A 14158-nucleotide genomic window follows, 5' to 3' on the forward strand; every position below is an offset into this window, starting at 1 on the left:
ATTCATAGAAGTTCTACAAATGACCCTGTTGTTTTTCAAAAGGAATCTGACCACTTTCTAAAACTACTTGATAAAGACACGTTCTTGCTCTTTTGTAATACAATTTTAATACCATTCAGCTGATGTCATTGTTTCATTTTTTTTCCTCATAAAATAAAACATGTCAGTAAACCAGACATGTGGGCTTTGTTCTTGTCATTTTATTTATTTAATTTTATTTTAAATCACAACCAATTTTTTTTTTATTGTAAAGATTTAGAAAAAAAAAGGTATGTGGAGGTGAGTTCAGAGCAGAGGAAAGTTCATTTCAGTGCACAAAACAAACTTCAATAAATTAAAAGTCACATGCGCCACAGTCATCTCCCTCATGTTGGTATAGAAAAGACTCCTGTCACTATTACCATGGCAACTGAGAGAAAGAGAGCAGGGTCACAGGTCATGCGGTAACATGTGGAAAATACAAAAAAAAAGGCAAATTAACACCATTCATCCCCAACAACAGGTCAAGGAAACACTGAAGTATCAAGTTAGGAACAAACTGCTGTGATATCTTATTAACCCTTTGTTCCCACATTAAGACCCCCAGTGTTTAAATACTGCAGTGCTGGCTTGACCTAAACCTCAACACAGCTTTTTAAAAAAAATGTCTGATTAAATCATGTTTCTGCTTGTCAGCAAAAAGGTCCTGCTTGTTGCAACATGTTTCTACTGATAATAAAATGGGGAGAGGTTTATCTGCTATTGAGTAGTACCACATGTCAAACACAAACATGCTCTGATTAGATGAGAAAACACATTGGCTGCAGTGACCTTTAAGTAACAAGCCATCAGATTTATTCAGTTATTTTTTTGTAATCATTCAGGATTTTTAAAAAAGTAAAAAACACACACCAACTCACAAAGTAACTAGAAACAAACCTCCACTACAAAAAAAGGTGACACCAGGTGGAAAGTTCACTATAGATCACTATATAGCAACATTAAACAGGATTCATTCAGAATTATTTTTAGCAAAGTTTTTGTTCTACCAATCATGTCTTTTGACAAAAATCACTACCAAGGCAAAGGAATTAAGATCAATCTACACACTACTTCACATTTCATTTACACAGCTCGTCTTTTTTCGTAAACAGGGTTTGTGTTCGAGGAGTCATTTCACTGAGTATTTAAAGGAAAAGCTCACGTTTAACCTCCAAGTCCGTCTCAACACAACACTCATGTGACCACAGAGCGCAGCGTGTACTGTTGAAAAGGTTACAGGCTGCTGGGATCATTCCTCCTCTCCATACATGAGACCCACAAACACAACCAAGACATGCAGGACTCAGACATCCCTCTGAAGAAAAACTGCTGGTTATCAGTGCCAAATTTGATCTAATGCTGATTTAATATTAGAGGTCATTGGGCATTTGTTAATGCTTTCAAACATTTTACTGCATACTGCTTTTTGCAACCTTAAACAATGAAATAAAGAAGCCAGAATTGTTCAAAATGAAGCCTCAAAACTCCCTAAAATATATAAGGTCATAGAAGTAATGCACTGAGACAGACTTGGGCTAAACTCTGTGGTCAGTTTCTCCCTCTAGCTGCCTGAGATAACACATGACGTCAGTTTGGCTTACTGACAACAGGGGTAAAGAGGGATCTCAATACAGCAACATTAAACAAAAATCCTCCTATCCAGACCTGTGAGGTGCAGATAACAGCCAAATGATGAAATATAATATAATAAGAGAGAGAACCAATTCCTGATTTTTCTGGTCTAGATCAAGTTGGCAGCAAAACAGGAAGTGACATCATAGTTTGTGCATCAGGATGAAGGAAATGGAAGTGATTCTGCTGGTTTGAAAACCGTGGTAGGAGCAGCAGCTCGGTCCAGCTCTTGTATTGTATCTTACTGGATAAAGTTTCTTGAGGAAAACAGTAGAGACTGTGGTGAATAAAAAATGATGGGGTACACCTTAGTGGGCCTTGGCTTTAGGCTGGGTGATTCTACGGACAACACTGTACAGCACTCCAAAGTTCTGCAGAGAGAGAGAGAGAGTGTTTATGATGTGTCTCCAGCATTTTCAAACTGAAGATGCAACAAATTGATGGCACCAACTATACATAAAACTATACATATAAATGATGTCTGTCAATACTTGAGACAGTGCATGACTATCAGGAGCCACAGACAGTGGTAACAGTGACTTACTTGGATCGCCAGATACATCATCCCTAGGTAGGCTGCAATGCAGACAGCCAGCAGCAGGTCAAAAATAGCTGGCTTCACTCTGAGAGGGAGAATAAAGTATAACCACCAAGAGATTTAATCATGATGATGTGTGATAGTTTACATTATGGTTGATTTATAGAACAAAGTCCAAGTAAGTAAGTAATTTCATTTAACCATACCTGTAAGCATTCATAGTCTGCTTCAGCTGGTCATAGAATACAAACTCTGGGTCCCTGAAAAAAAGAGTTAGGTTGTGTTCAGACTAGATGGTGTTTACAAAGAGTTAATGTATAGCTCTCTCTTTAGAGTAATAGCTATTCCATCCTTGTGTTTTGCTCCCCTCTTTACCTTTTGTCAGCTTTAACATAATGTCTCTTGACATCTTTAAGGTAGCGCCCCAGGTGATACTCCAGAGTGGAAACCACGCTGCTGTCTTTGTCTACCAGCTGGGCAGCTCGGGGCTGTGCTGTCAGCCATTCCACCACCGCTGACAGCTGCTCCTCCTGCACATGCTGACATGAGACACAAGCCAAATTTATGTAAATGAAAGAACTAAAAACTGATGCATTTAAATTCATTTCCTATCTTGGCAATTTTTGTCATAAAAATTGTATCTCATGTAAGCAACTAAAACACTGACAGTTTGTGATTTTTATTAACCTACAATGATTAGATGATGGATTTCAGTCGCTTACCATTTGTTCTGTGAAAATCTGCAGGTCTCCAGGTGCTCCCTTTGTGTAAAAAGACAACAAAGAGCCACATTACATGCATGCAAAGCTTCACATGTTTTATGGAAATGCACAACTTGATCTGTTCATACCTTTTCAGTGAGGTTGTAGATGACTCTTGCCAGTGCTTCTGCTACCACCTTGGTATTCCTACTGAGCTTTTTCACATCTACATGAGGCCTGTAAGACACAGACAGTTAGAGCAGAGGAAGGCACAAAAATGTCAGTGGAAAAACTCCAAACCCTGAGCAACAGCTGAGAGTGAAAGAGGTCTGTTTTCATACAGGCAGAAAGAAAAGACATCCCAGAAGAGTGATCAACATAAATAGAGGGACACATGGGAATCATTTATGACATGAAGCACCATGACTGGCAGCTACAATGGAAACTCTTCTCTTTTGGTGATTTGAGAAACTTGCAGTAATGAACCCACCCAGCAGGGGGCTCTCCTGCTCCGTAGAAAGCGGAGGGGGACACTGACCGCACATCCATGATGCTTGAGCGCTGAGCTAAGCGGTGCGAGGGCAGATGGGAGAGAGTGAAAGCCGGCAGGCGGCGGATCCCAAAGCGCTCATGCTCCCAGGCCAGCATGTCGTCGGCCAAGTTGATTTTCTTGTGGACCATGGAGAACTTGACCTCTGGGTACTGACTTGAAACCACCTGGCAGAAGAGATGGATGTGATGAATGTGATGAATTAGACAGCATGGATGCATCTTTTATTTGTAATAATTTACACTTCATGCATTTCAGCTGAACCTCAAGCAGGCCTACACAAGTCAACTTAATGTAAACCAGCCCTATATTTTTACAGTGGAGTGCTGACCTCTCATTCCAGGTGTTAGATGCAATGCACATCACATCTTTTTAATTGAAATTAAATGCTTGTTGGTGCATGATGAATGAGAAAATACTGATTTTCACTGGCTCATCTAAAAAATGATGAAATTTGAATATATGCACCATTAACTTTAACAACATTTATTTGTTATTTTAAATGTCTCAATGACGGAATCTGGTTTCTGTCCTCTTACCATCTCCAACTCTTTGAGCAGAAAATATTGAGGGCTTCCTTCTTTGGGAGGTTTGGACACATGGAGGTGGAGAGAGTCTCCGTTTCCCAGAGTGTCCAGACACAACACAAAGGCTACATTGTCCTGCAGAAGACTAGAGTCTGACAAAGAAGAGAGGGATGGTTTCATAAAGGAGAAAGATAGGGTAAGGTAAGACAAATGACTTTATGTATTGAATAGAGATATAAGCCAATTCATGTGCAGGTTGAGTGTAAGTCTACCTGTGTGGTCTAGATTGTCCTCCAGCCAACGTTTGGTGCCCTGATAGTTAAACTTCCCGCCACCAGATAAAAAGAACAGCAGGTTGTACCTGAACACACCACATGGATCACATCAGGAATATGGAGTCACTCAGTGAAATACGAGGATTTACAGTCAGTTATCAAGTAGAAAATCTCAGCATCTGTGTAGTGCTGACAGTATTTAGAGGAACATCCACCTCCTTTAAAAGATGCCTTTCTGACAACTGATGCCTTCTGCTCTCATTAAGTACATTAAGAATGGGTCTGTGCTGTACTACTGACAACTCAGTGTTAACACAGCCGGATTGCAGGCAGAGATAATTCAATACAGTGGTCCAAATGCAGTCAGAGCAGGGCACTAATCATAACAAATGAGACTGACGTAACAAACCTCTGCTTTTGTTCACATGAACCACCAAGGTCAGCAATCAATACTACTTCTACTGATTCATCATACTATAAACAGTGCATGAACTAAGCTTGTGTGCTCCGATATGATTTGTAATCAGAAATCATCTTTATGTGTTGGCGTCATTACTCACGCAGCGTGCGTCCTTTTGTAGGTGTAGAGTTTGGAGAAGAGACGAGCCAGCTCTAGTAACATGGACACGCCACTGCCATTTGAGTCTGCTCCGTATGACAGCCACTAGAACACAACAACAACAACAACACAACGTCTGATTATTGCTCTTCACACTAGTGGCTGTGTTACTCACCAAACTGCTACGCTACATTATTACTTTCACTATGTGCTGTCTCTCCCTGTATCTTCCCTGCATGTTTGTCTGAATCTGTAGATGTCTGATCTGCTTTTATTGGCTTCACCTCAGCTCTAACAACATACATGCCCCAACAAGAAATATTGAAACTGAATGGGCTTGCTCACCTGAACGAGCCTCATTACCGAATTCTATGACTTATTGCTGACAAAATATTTCTGCTGATAAATGTCCTGTTTTAAGTAGTCAAGGATAAATACAGTGAACAAGTGGTGAACATACTGGAGCTACGCCAAAGGAATCATAATGAGCAACCACAACAATAGTGGGGAGGTCCTCTCCTCCGACTCCAGCCAGACGACCCTGTATTAAAAAAAACAAAAAACATACAGTGTTATTAGACAATACAGTGGAAACAAAATGCAACTTCAGATTCCACTAATACCATCTCTGACTAAGCCACGCAGATTAGAAAGTCACATTTTGATCCTGTGTTATTACTCCGGTCACTAAAATCCTTTTATTAACTGTTAACACTTGAGAAATTATGATAGAACAGTAAACAGTAAAATGCATACACGTATGCTGCAGTTCATGTTCAAGTATATAAACAATGAACCAAGTCAAAGTAATCCCTTCTGCTTAAATCCACAGCTTTCACTGCACGCAAAAGTTTTAGTTCAGGAATTTAAGCCCATCCACCTATTTTAAGAAAACACATTCAGACAGCTTGGAGCACACACACAAACAAAGCTACACTCAACAACCACGTTTCACTGAGATGTCTTAACTGCACCTCACACATGAAAGAAAACAACTGTATCTGTATCACTTTGACCAGGTGTGTTTCTGTGGCAGTTCAGGCCTTCAGCTTACAGGTCAGGCTCTTACCTCTAAACTGGTGATGGCCCAGTCATTGATGGCTTTGCTCTGAGCTCCACTTGTCACCATCTGGAAGCCATTAGCGGTGGCTGTATGCAGCAGGACTACAGAAAACACAATATCCCATTACATGTAAGAGCTGGTACATGTGTGACAGCTAAATATGTTGCACCAGCAGACTGGCTATGAGGTACTGAGTCTCTACCTTCAGCTGCAGATAAGGTGCCCTGTGAGGAGGACGAGGTCAGGGTTTGGGTATAGATAGATAACAGCTCATCGTCCTCCATGGCAAAGTAGACAGGAACAATGGTCTCTGTGGCCAACATCTCTGGTTCCAACTCCATGAACTGCTGCAGAGGGAGAAAAGTGGGGAATAGTGTGTTAAACAAGATGAGACATCTGTGCGTGTTCTGAACAACACATCTAACTCTACAATTCATTCACCAAGATGGTTAGCTGTTGTGTAACACAATGAGTTACTCATCAAATGCCTATAACTTCAACTTATCAAAACATTCCCCCTCATGAAGTGGGAGGTTTATTTCATCAAAATGAGTACACCACACTTGAGCCAGATAATGTGAAACAACGTCCACTCAGAACACAAATATTTTTCTTTTCAACGCTTCATAAAAATAGAATGGCAAACTTTTAAAATGTTGTTAGCAAGTTTAACAGAAAGAGAGAAGGAAGAAAACCCAGTGGATCGCTGTAACGTTACTTCCTTTTATTATTTGTATGTGTGGGCCACCTGCACTTCACCCCCTTCTACTTAGGAGTTTTTGATTTATACTGTTTTATTTAAAAGCTTTTTTGGAAAGAAAGTAAATACTGTACTGAGAAAATGTGAAAACGGTGCAAAACTAGGATTTTTGGCATCAAAGTGTGTCATTACCTGTACGATGTCTTGCGGCATAGCAGACATGTTCTTGGGTAGGATGATGACCACAGCCCCCGCTGACTGGCGCAGGGCTTTCTGGTACTTGTCATAGGAGAAGTCTGCCAGCCGCATGATGACACAGCGACGACTTAGTACCTCTGCCTCCACAGTACGGGCTTCTGTGTTAAGGATGGCATTCCTGCTACCTGGTGAGGGAGAGGAGACACACAGTAAGTCAAAACTGTAACAACATTCAGCATGTTCATCAAGCGATGGCGGTTATTCATGAGGAACTGAGGTTAATGCAATACTTTCTATAGACGAAACTGAAACACACCAAGATGATCAACATAGAGAATAAGAGGAGTTTTTGGATTGGTGAGCCATTTTTAGTCCTGCAGCTCCCAGTCTTTTTCAAATAAACACACCTTTTAGACTGTGGGGGAAAAGACACACCCCACCCCCTGCATCATAGTTAAAGTTACGAGGGTGATGGGCTTCAAAATTTGTCTGTTGTCCAATGTATGTTACATTTCGTAAATGACTAAATGACTGAACTCAAGACCAATATATGTTGAAGGGAAACAGGCAATAAGAGGGATACACGTCATACATAGCGGTGCACTCCGATCGCATGTTATATATGAAGAAGCTCCTATATAACGATTTCAAATGAGCTACTTGCCTACTAGCAAGCCCAAGCTACGTCAGCAGCTAGTTAGCTAGCAGCCCCTCATGCTGTCATTGAGATGTTTCTATAGGTAACGTAAAACCTTGCTGGAAATGGCAAGGAGGCAGACTACAGCTGGGTGATCGCAGATCTAATTATTCACCAAATAAATGCAGCAATCTATCAATTTATTTATTAAACGAGGAAAACAGCAAACTTACCGTACGGCTGTCCCTGTAGGTCGTACTGCTGCATGCGATATACCGTGAACTCATGTGCCGCCTCGGCCGGGAGCGGTGACACTAGGATCAGCACCGCAGGGATAAACACAATAAAGGTAAGGGGGAAAGAAGATTTGAACATGTTGTCAAACACTTCACTGGCCTCCTCAAACATCGTGGCACTTGTTTTTAGCGCACAGCTAAGGGGAGAATGATAAATTCGACTGTCACCTCTCTCAATAACTGACAGCCGAGGACTCAGCTTAGCTAGCAAACCGCAGGCAGAGCGATTTCTGCTCAGGCAGGGAGCTGGACGAGCCCCTTTTCTGAGCCAAGAAACATTCAATATAATACAAAAGCTATTTCTTTAAATGAACTGATGTAGCGTAGGACGTGTGAAAATGAGACGTATGTGTTTAACTGTAAAATACACAAAGGAGGAAATGTTTCAAATTCGACTTGAAATTAAGGGTCCTTCAGGATTATCCTTGAACAGCTAAATTTAAAGAGCCGTAAATTATTTATTGACACACGGTGGCGCGGTACACCACAGAGATATGACAGAGATTATAGACTGGATCTCTATGAATGATATTTAACATAGATATGAATCTAAGGGTTACATTTTACTTTTTTTCAGTGGTGGAAGAAATATTCACGTCTTCTATTTGTAAGTAAAAGTGCGTAATATCGGACATTAATGTAAAAGCAGAATTGTTGGGTTCCACTTGGCTCAGGTGTACCTAATTTGGAACTTTTTTGTGTATCCTGATTATCTTCCATTCTGTTGATTACTTTCTCTATTTATTTATTAATTGATTAATTGTTTTGTAAACTGACGAACACTGACAGTGTGTAGAAATGCTCGAAGCAATTATTAATAGAGTAGATGTTAATTATCAATCACTTCACTTGACTAATTAATTAATCAGCTACTTCTACATAATGATGGGTTCATACCAAATAATGATATTTTCTTCTTTTCTTCTATTCTTTATGTTCTTTGCCTGTAAAATATTTTTGCTGATTTACACTTGGATGAAGAACCCAATGAATTAAGATTCAGTTTGTGTATTTAACAGTAATTTATAAAAGATCTAAATTCAAGTTGCAGGTGTGAAAATAGTTGACAGTAGTGTTTATGTCAGGTGCAGAGAATCTAAAACAGAACACATTTTAGGTAGTAAAATAAAACTAATGGGAACAGAATAACCTCAGTAACATCTCAATAAAAATTAAAAACCTGAGACCAGTGGGAGGAGCTGAAAACTATATTCTCTCTTTCGTCTCCCCTCCATCTCCCTCCCTCTCTCTCTCCCTCTCTCTCTCTCCCGGGGCTGTTCGGCTAAGTAGGAGATTAATGCTGATATGATGTCCTGCTATCCCACTTAATGGACCTTGGCGTCATTATTTCCTGTTGTATGAGTAATCCAGGCCCAGGCTGGTGAGAGGGCAAGCAGCAAACAAAGCACAAAACCAATTTAGCATGGATGTTGAAGCTTATTGTAATGATTTCACATTATTGAGAAATGATCATCTGGAGATCTGTTAACTTGACCCACTGTCTGCTTAAAGGAAAACACACTGCTGAAGACAAAAGCAGAAATTGTTCAGAGAGGAAAATAATGTTATTGTGTGGTTGGTGCGTGAGCGGCACGGCCACAGTCGCGTCACATGAATCTAATTTCTCGAAATTCATAACATCCTGTTATCACAGGATCAGCCGACACAGTGGCTCAGCAAAAATGCATGTGGTCACATTTTTGTCCAAAAGGATTTTTTTTTTAACAACACACAATGGAGACGTAGTGATACAAAGAGACGGAAATACACAAAGACACAGTGTTGGTAGGTTTACTGTAAAAATGTATTATACTATGGAATCCTGCACAGTGTGAGGAAGACTGTAGGAAGATTGTTATTTATAAGTTTTTTTAATATGACTACTACTACAACTTTTATTTGCTGATCTTCATGCATGAGGGGTGTGTGTGTTTATGAGTTACTTCTCCATAGCAAGATAGCAACTACGCTAACAATTCAGCTAAGGAGGTAGCTCACCTACACTTATTTTTAAATTTCAGGGTGAACGTTTTAAAAACAATATTTGTAATCTATCAGTGTAAAAAAAATCACCTAACTTTATTTTGAAAACAAACTATTTAGAGTGTAACATACCTGCTTTGCAAGTGAGCTACTATGCTACCAATGCTAAGAGGCTAATTTGCTGTTAGCTAAAATTCAATTAGGCAAGTCGCATGAATAATGCTGAGTGTGATTCAAAATGCAACTCTAAGTAATTCTAATTAAGAAACTCTGTTGTTTTGTTACTCAACACTGCAGACACACACACTCACGACAGTATTCATGAGCAGTCGAGTGTCCTCATTTCCTTCCAGTGCTCCTGGGAATGTCCTGAATCAGACCAGCCTTTGCTCCTGACCCCGGGCCACAGAGAAACACTTTCTCTGTGCGACCACACAAAAGATGCAGTCAGTGTGTGTGTCGGGGTAAGTACTGTGGATTAAAGACAGATTATCTACCTAGCTGTAAGTAAGCAATTTCTGTGTAGCATGCCTGTGTAATAAGCCCCCCCCCTTTTGGTGTACTGCCCCTTCTCATTCTCAGAGGATGCTGTCATTTTCTCACCACAGGGGCAGTTTGCTCAAGCACTGGCCACACTGAAGTCCTTAAACCTCTCAGCGACAAGGTCAGAATCACAGAATACCAAAGATACGCTGTAAGAGGGAGTGCTCTCTGGCCCGAGTTTTCCACACCGACACCACTATTAACACACAATGGTGGTCTTTCTAAGTACAAGTAAAACCTTGGAGCGGATCTTCTGAGTCATTCGCTCCTTGAAACACCAACCAGCTGTAATCCCCTTGTTAATAAGCAGAAGCCTGTTAAATAACAAGATCCTCTCTGATGGAAAAATGTAAAAATAATCAGAATCAGAAAAACTTTATTAATCCCAAGTTAAACTTTACAATCCCCTATTGACTCCTTATTGTCCTAGTGTAATGTAATGTTTAGAACACCTGATTATTTTTGCTCTAAAAACCGTGTAAGATTGACACTTGTGATTGCTAACAGATCAGACGCATGCAGTGAGGCGATGGGTGCCATATGACCGTCGTTTCCCTTTCCTCTCTTGCTGTTTCGCTGTGATTTGTGGCCATGGGCCTTGTGGAGGCAACATTACCCCGCTTTCTTATGTACCAGGCAATTGATTTACCAGTCATTTTCATTAAGGTTGGTGGAAATATGACAAAGGGAAAAAGAGAGGGGGAAACATAGTGTACGACAGCTGAGTTGCAGCCACTGAGACCGTGAGCCTCTTTGGTTGCGCGGGGCAACAGTCAGATAATGGATGACGAGGCCTCTTGGAGCCAGCCGTTCCATTAGGTTTTGTTAATGCAGTCAGAGGAGGTTGGCGTGGCTCATCCGCCTTCATATCCACTTTCAGAGACGCTCACTCATGCTGGCCAGTGGATTTCTCTCTCTTCTGCTCACATTGTATCGTGCTTCCTTCAGCTTTCTCTTCAGACTTACATTTCTCTTTCTTGCACTTCTCTGCTTTCATTCCTTTTACTATTTTTCCCCATGACTCTCAAACAGATCACTTTAGTATTGCTTTCTCAGATTAGTTGGTGGTGTTCTTCTTCTTACAGCACCACCACAGTCATTGCACAAGAGTACATATCGTCTCTGAGTTACTACGTCGAGGGATTTGCAGGCAGTGGATTCACACTTTTGCAATTCAGAATTCTTAGAAGCTTATTTTTAAATCCGTGTGCTTCCCTGATGCTATATCAAGCATGTTACTGCAGCATGTGTGGCAAACCGGGAACTCTGCGCTTGTGAAAGAGGTGCATGTGTCATGCCCGCTCTGTACTGTGTGAACTGTACATTTAGTGGGTGGAACAGACAGAAATTCATGAATGGAACATGGGTGTGTGTTTTTTTGTATGTACTGAATGTGGTAACCTCTTTCTGCAAAGCTAATGCTGGGAAAGTGAGTCTGGTGATGGGAAAGGACCTTTTGAGTGCCATTGATATTTTCTATGAGTGTTGACTGATAAATTTATGACCTGAGGTGCAACAGAAGAAGGTTGGAGATGGTGGTCAGTAATTACTGAGGAAATCGCTCAAGATTGTGTCTTGCATGTAGTGCTGGTTGATATCAGGCCCAAGTAGTTTTAGGACACGTGGAGCTGATGCCTTAATGAGTTGGAGTTACATGACGGCATGAACACATCCTGTTAGATACGTTGCTCGATAATAAGCCCTTGAGACAGTCTTTGAGCTATTATCAATATCAGGGGCATAAAACCAAAAGAATCAGCTGCAAGATGCTAAAATGCTCATTAATGCATGAGAAAACTGCAGCAAGCTCCTATTATAAGCCTCCTCATTTAATGCACTGGTAATAAAATGCTGACCAGTTAATAGCCTACATAGATCAGCCCTCAAATAATGACGTCAGTGATTAAAGTTTTTTCTTATATTAGTGACCATTTATTCCGAAAGTTTCCTCAGTCGCTGCCTCTAACTTTCCCTTCATGACTCCACATTACATTACTTCCTACATTACATCCTGACCCTGATCCCTCCTAGGCCAAGTGGGCCTTGCGTTCCTCGCCTGCACATCCCTGTCATGTTTTTTATCCGTCTGGCTTGTGTATCACAATGGATGCCTGTGCCCGCCAAGCTCCCTCTGACCTTCTCCCTCACCCAGCCATAGTTGCTCTTTCTCTTTCTCTCTCTCTCTCTCTCTCTCTCTCTACCCCCACCAGCTGAGCGGGAAGCTGCTTCTCTGCCAGCCTAATAAATACAAAAACAAATTGCGGCAGGTTAGAAGTATGCAGCGTGGGCCGGAGCTGTTAATGTAATGAAGTTGGCTTCGTGGAAATACGAGGCAATTAAACTCCCACGGTGCCTCCCTATGTCCTAGACAGACAGACTGAAAGGAGAGAGGAGGGCTAGAGACCCTTGTGGTAGAGAGGGGAAGGTAGAGAGAGAGAGAGAGAGAGAGAGAGAGAGAGAGAGGTTTGACAGATAGAATAGACCCACTTAGAAGGCCCACAGGAGTAGGAAGTGTGCTGACTGTGATTGAACTTAAATACCAATTAGTCATGAGGCCGCCTGTCAGGGGTCACATCAGGCCTATCGGGAGCACTGTCGGACAATCACTCACCCTCCTACTGTTTGTTTTGGTTGTTTGCCGGCCTGATTGGCCTGATTGCTGACTGATTGCCAACCAGGTTTAAGCTGTTCAGGTGGTGAGAGAAAGAGAGACCGGAATCAGGATCTGTGTTGCGTGTGTTCACATATTTAGAGCTCAGTGTCTAGTCATACGTTATTATTATTACAGCAGGCTGCTGTTTCTCCCAGCGCACAGAATAATAGTCATGTGAACAGTCGTATTCCCATCTGCTGGAAGGAACCATTTTACTATGCAGCCTGGATTACTACCATTACTGTTGTCTACACCTGATCATAAAACCCTCAAATGAATGCAATAAAGTCAGGTTTCAGCATCCTGGGGCATGTAGAAGACAAAAGCACAACAAGCTGGAAGAGACAAGTCAAACAAAAGTGAACTCTAATGAGAAGCCTAGCCTCACTCACTTATAGTGTTTACTAAATAATTCTCATCTGTGTTTTACATATTCCTTTAACATCAAAGGGTCTCACTCCACATCCACAAACCTCTGACCCAGAATCTGATGTGAGGGGTTAATTTGCTCCAGTCAGGAGGGCCTGATCCTGGGCTGTTGCTACATCTGGTTTGTAATTGGGCGTGCTGCTGTAAGGATGAGTTGACCATTAGAAGCTTTGTTTTGCTTTCTTCCATCCATCCTGGCAGTGGAGGTTCAATATCTGCCAGCAGCCCATCACAGTTGTTACAGTGTGGTATCTGCTTCCTGAACCACTCTGCCTGAGTTATTCTATATCATTCTCTTCTTTGCTCTTGGAATCATTATTTGTTATGAATATAAATATTGGCCGCGGTTTGCCAGGTGCAAGATTGTAACGGGTGGAAGGCGGGGGCGGCGGCCATGATTGAAATTCTAGTGAAGCTTCAGGAAGTAATCTGGAGTGCAGAACGCAGGAGAGAGCGAATGGTTTCCGTCTGCTTCTGTTTGCAGTCATGCTGAGTTGTGTGTGAAACGAGACATTCACGGCACACGGCTCACAATCTCTCCATGAATATCTCAGCACTGACCCAGAGATTATCGATCGAGCTACTTACAGGATATCAGCACGGGGCGTTAACCTGATCCCTCCACACAAACACAAAACATCTGTGCTGCTGACTCTCATAAAGCCAACTGACCACCTCAGTGAGAGGCAGCATTCAGGATAACAGAAAGGCTCTTTGGATTGAAAGAGCTCAGAATCTGTTGGCTTTGAAGCAACCAGGAAGCCTTTCTCTCACTCAGCACAGATAACACCCTGGCCTTAGCCTAAACTCAGAACTATCTACTTACTGCACACAGGAAATTAAGAAAACGTGA

General features: G+C 41.5%; 1 protein-coding gene across 2 annotated transcripts; it reads right to left on the minus strand.

The window, feature by feature from the left end:
• Nucleotides 1–180: 180 nt before the first annotated feature.
• On the minus strand, nucleotides 181–7919 carry ncln (nicalin). 2 transcript variants are annotated; one of them, XM_028403286.1, is made up of 15 exons: nucleotides 7635–7919; nucleotides 6759–6949; nucleotides 6069–6213; nucleotides 5873–5967; nucleotides 5264–5344; nucleotides 4805–4908; nucleotides 4242–4330; nucleotides 3982–4121; nucleotides 3431–3609; nucleotides 3042–3129; nucleotides 2914–2952; nucleotides 2567–2730; nucleotides 2398–2451; nucleotides 2198–2276; nucleotides 181–2024 (listed from the first exon to the last, which is right to left on the minus strand). In XM_028403286.1, the coding sequence occupies exons 1-15, from the start codon at nucleotides 7807–7809 to the stop codon at nucleotides 1962–1964; spliced, it is 1686 nt and encodes a 561-aa protein (XP_028259087.1). In that variant the 5' UTR covers nucleotides 7810–7919; the 3' UTR covers nucleotides 181–1961. The 2 variants fall into 2 exon arrangements, with proteins under 2 accessions (XP_028259087.1, XP_028259085.1); XM_028403284.1 differs by having other exon boundaries at nucleotides 3383–3609.
• Between the last annotated feature and the right edge of the window lie 6239 nt (nucleotides 7920–14158).

This window comes from Parambassis ranga, chromosome 4, assembly GCF_900634625.1.
Source record: "Parambassis ranga chromosome 4, fParRan2.1, whole genome shotgun sequence".
NCBI classification, from domain to species: Eukaryota; Metazoa; Chordata; class Actinopteri; family Ambassidae; genus Parambassis; species Parambassis ranga.

What these genes read in the sequence shown, in the direction of transcription:
- ncln (XM_028403284.1), bottom strand. Translation starts at nt 7,809, where the DNA reads ATGTTTGAGGAGGCCAGTGAAGTGTTTGACAACATGTTCAAATCTTCT. An exon ending in TGCCGCAAGACATCGTACAG is followed by an intron (nt 6,214 to 6,758) that starts GTAATGACACAC and finishes CTCCCTCTGCAG; the next exon opens with CAGTTCATGGAGTTGGAACC. An exon ending in TACAAAAGGACGCACGCTGC is followed by an intron (nt 4,331 to 4,804) that starts GTGAGTAATGAC and finishes TGGTGTGTTCAG; the next exon opens with GTACAACCTGCTGTTCTTTT.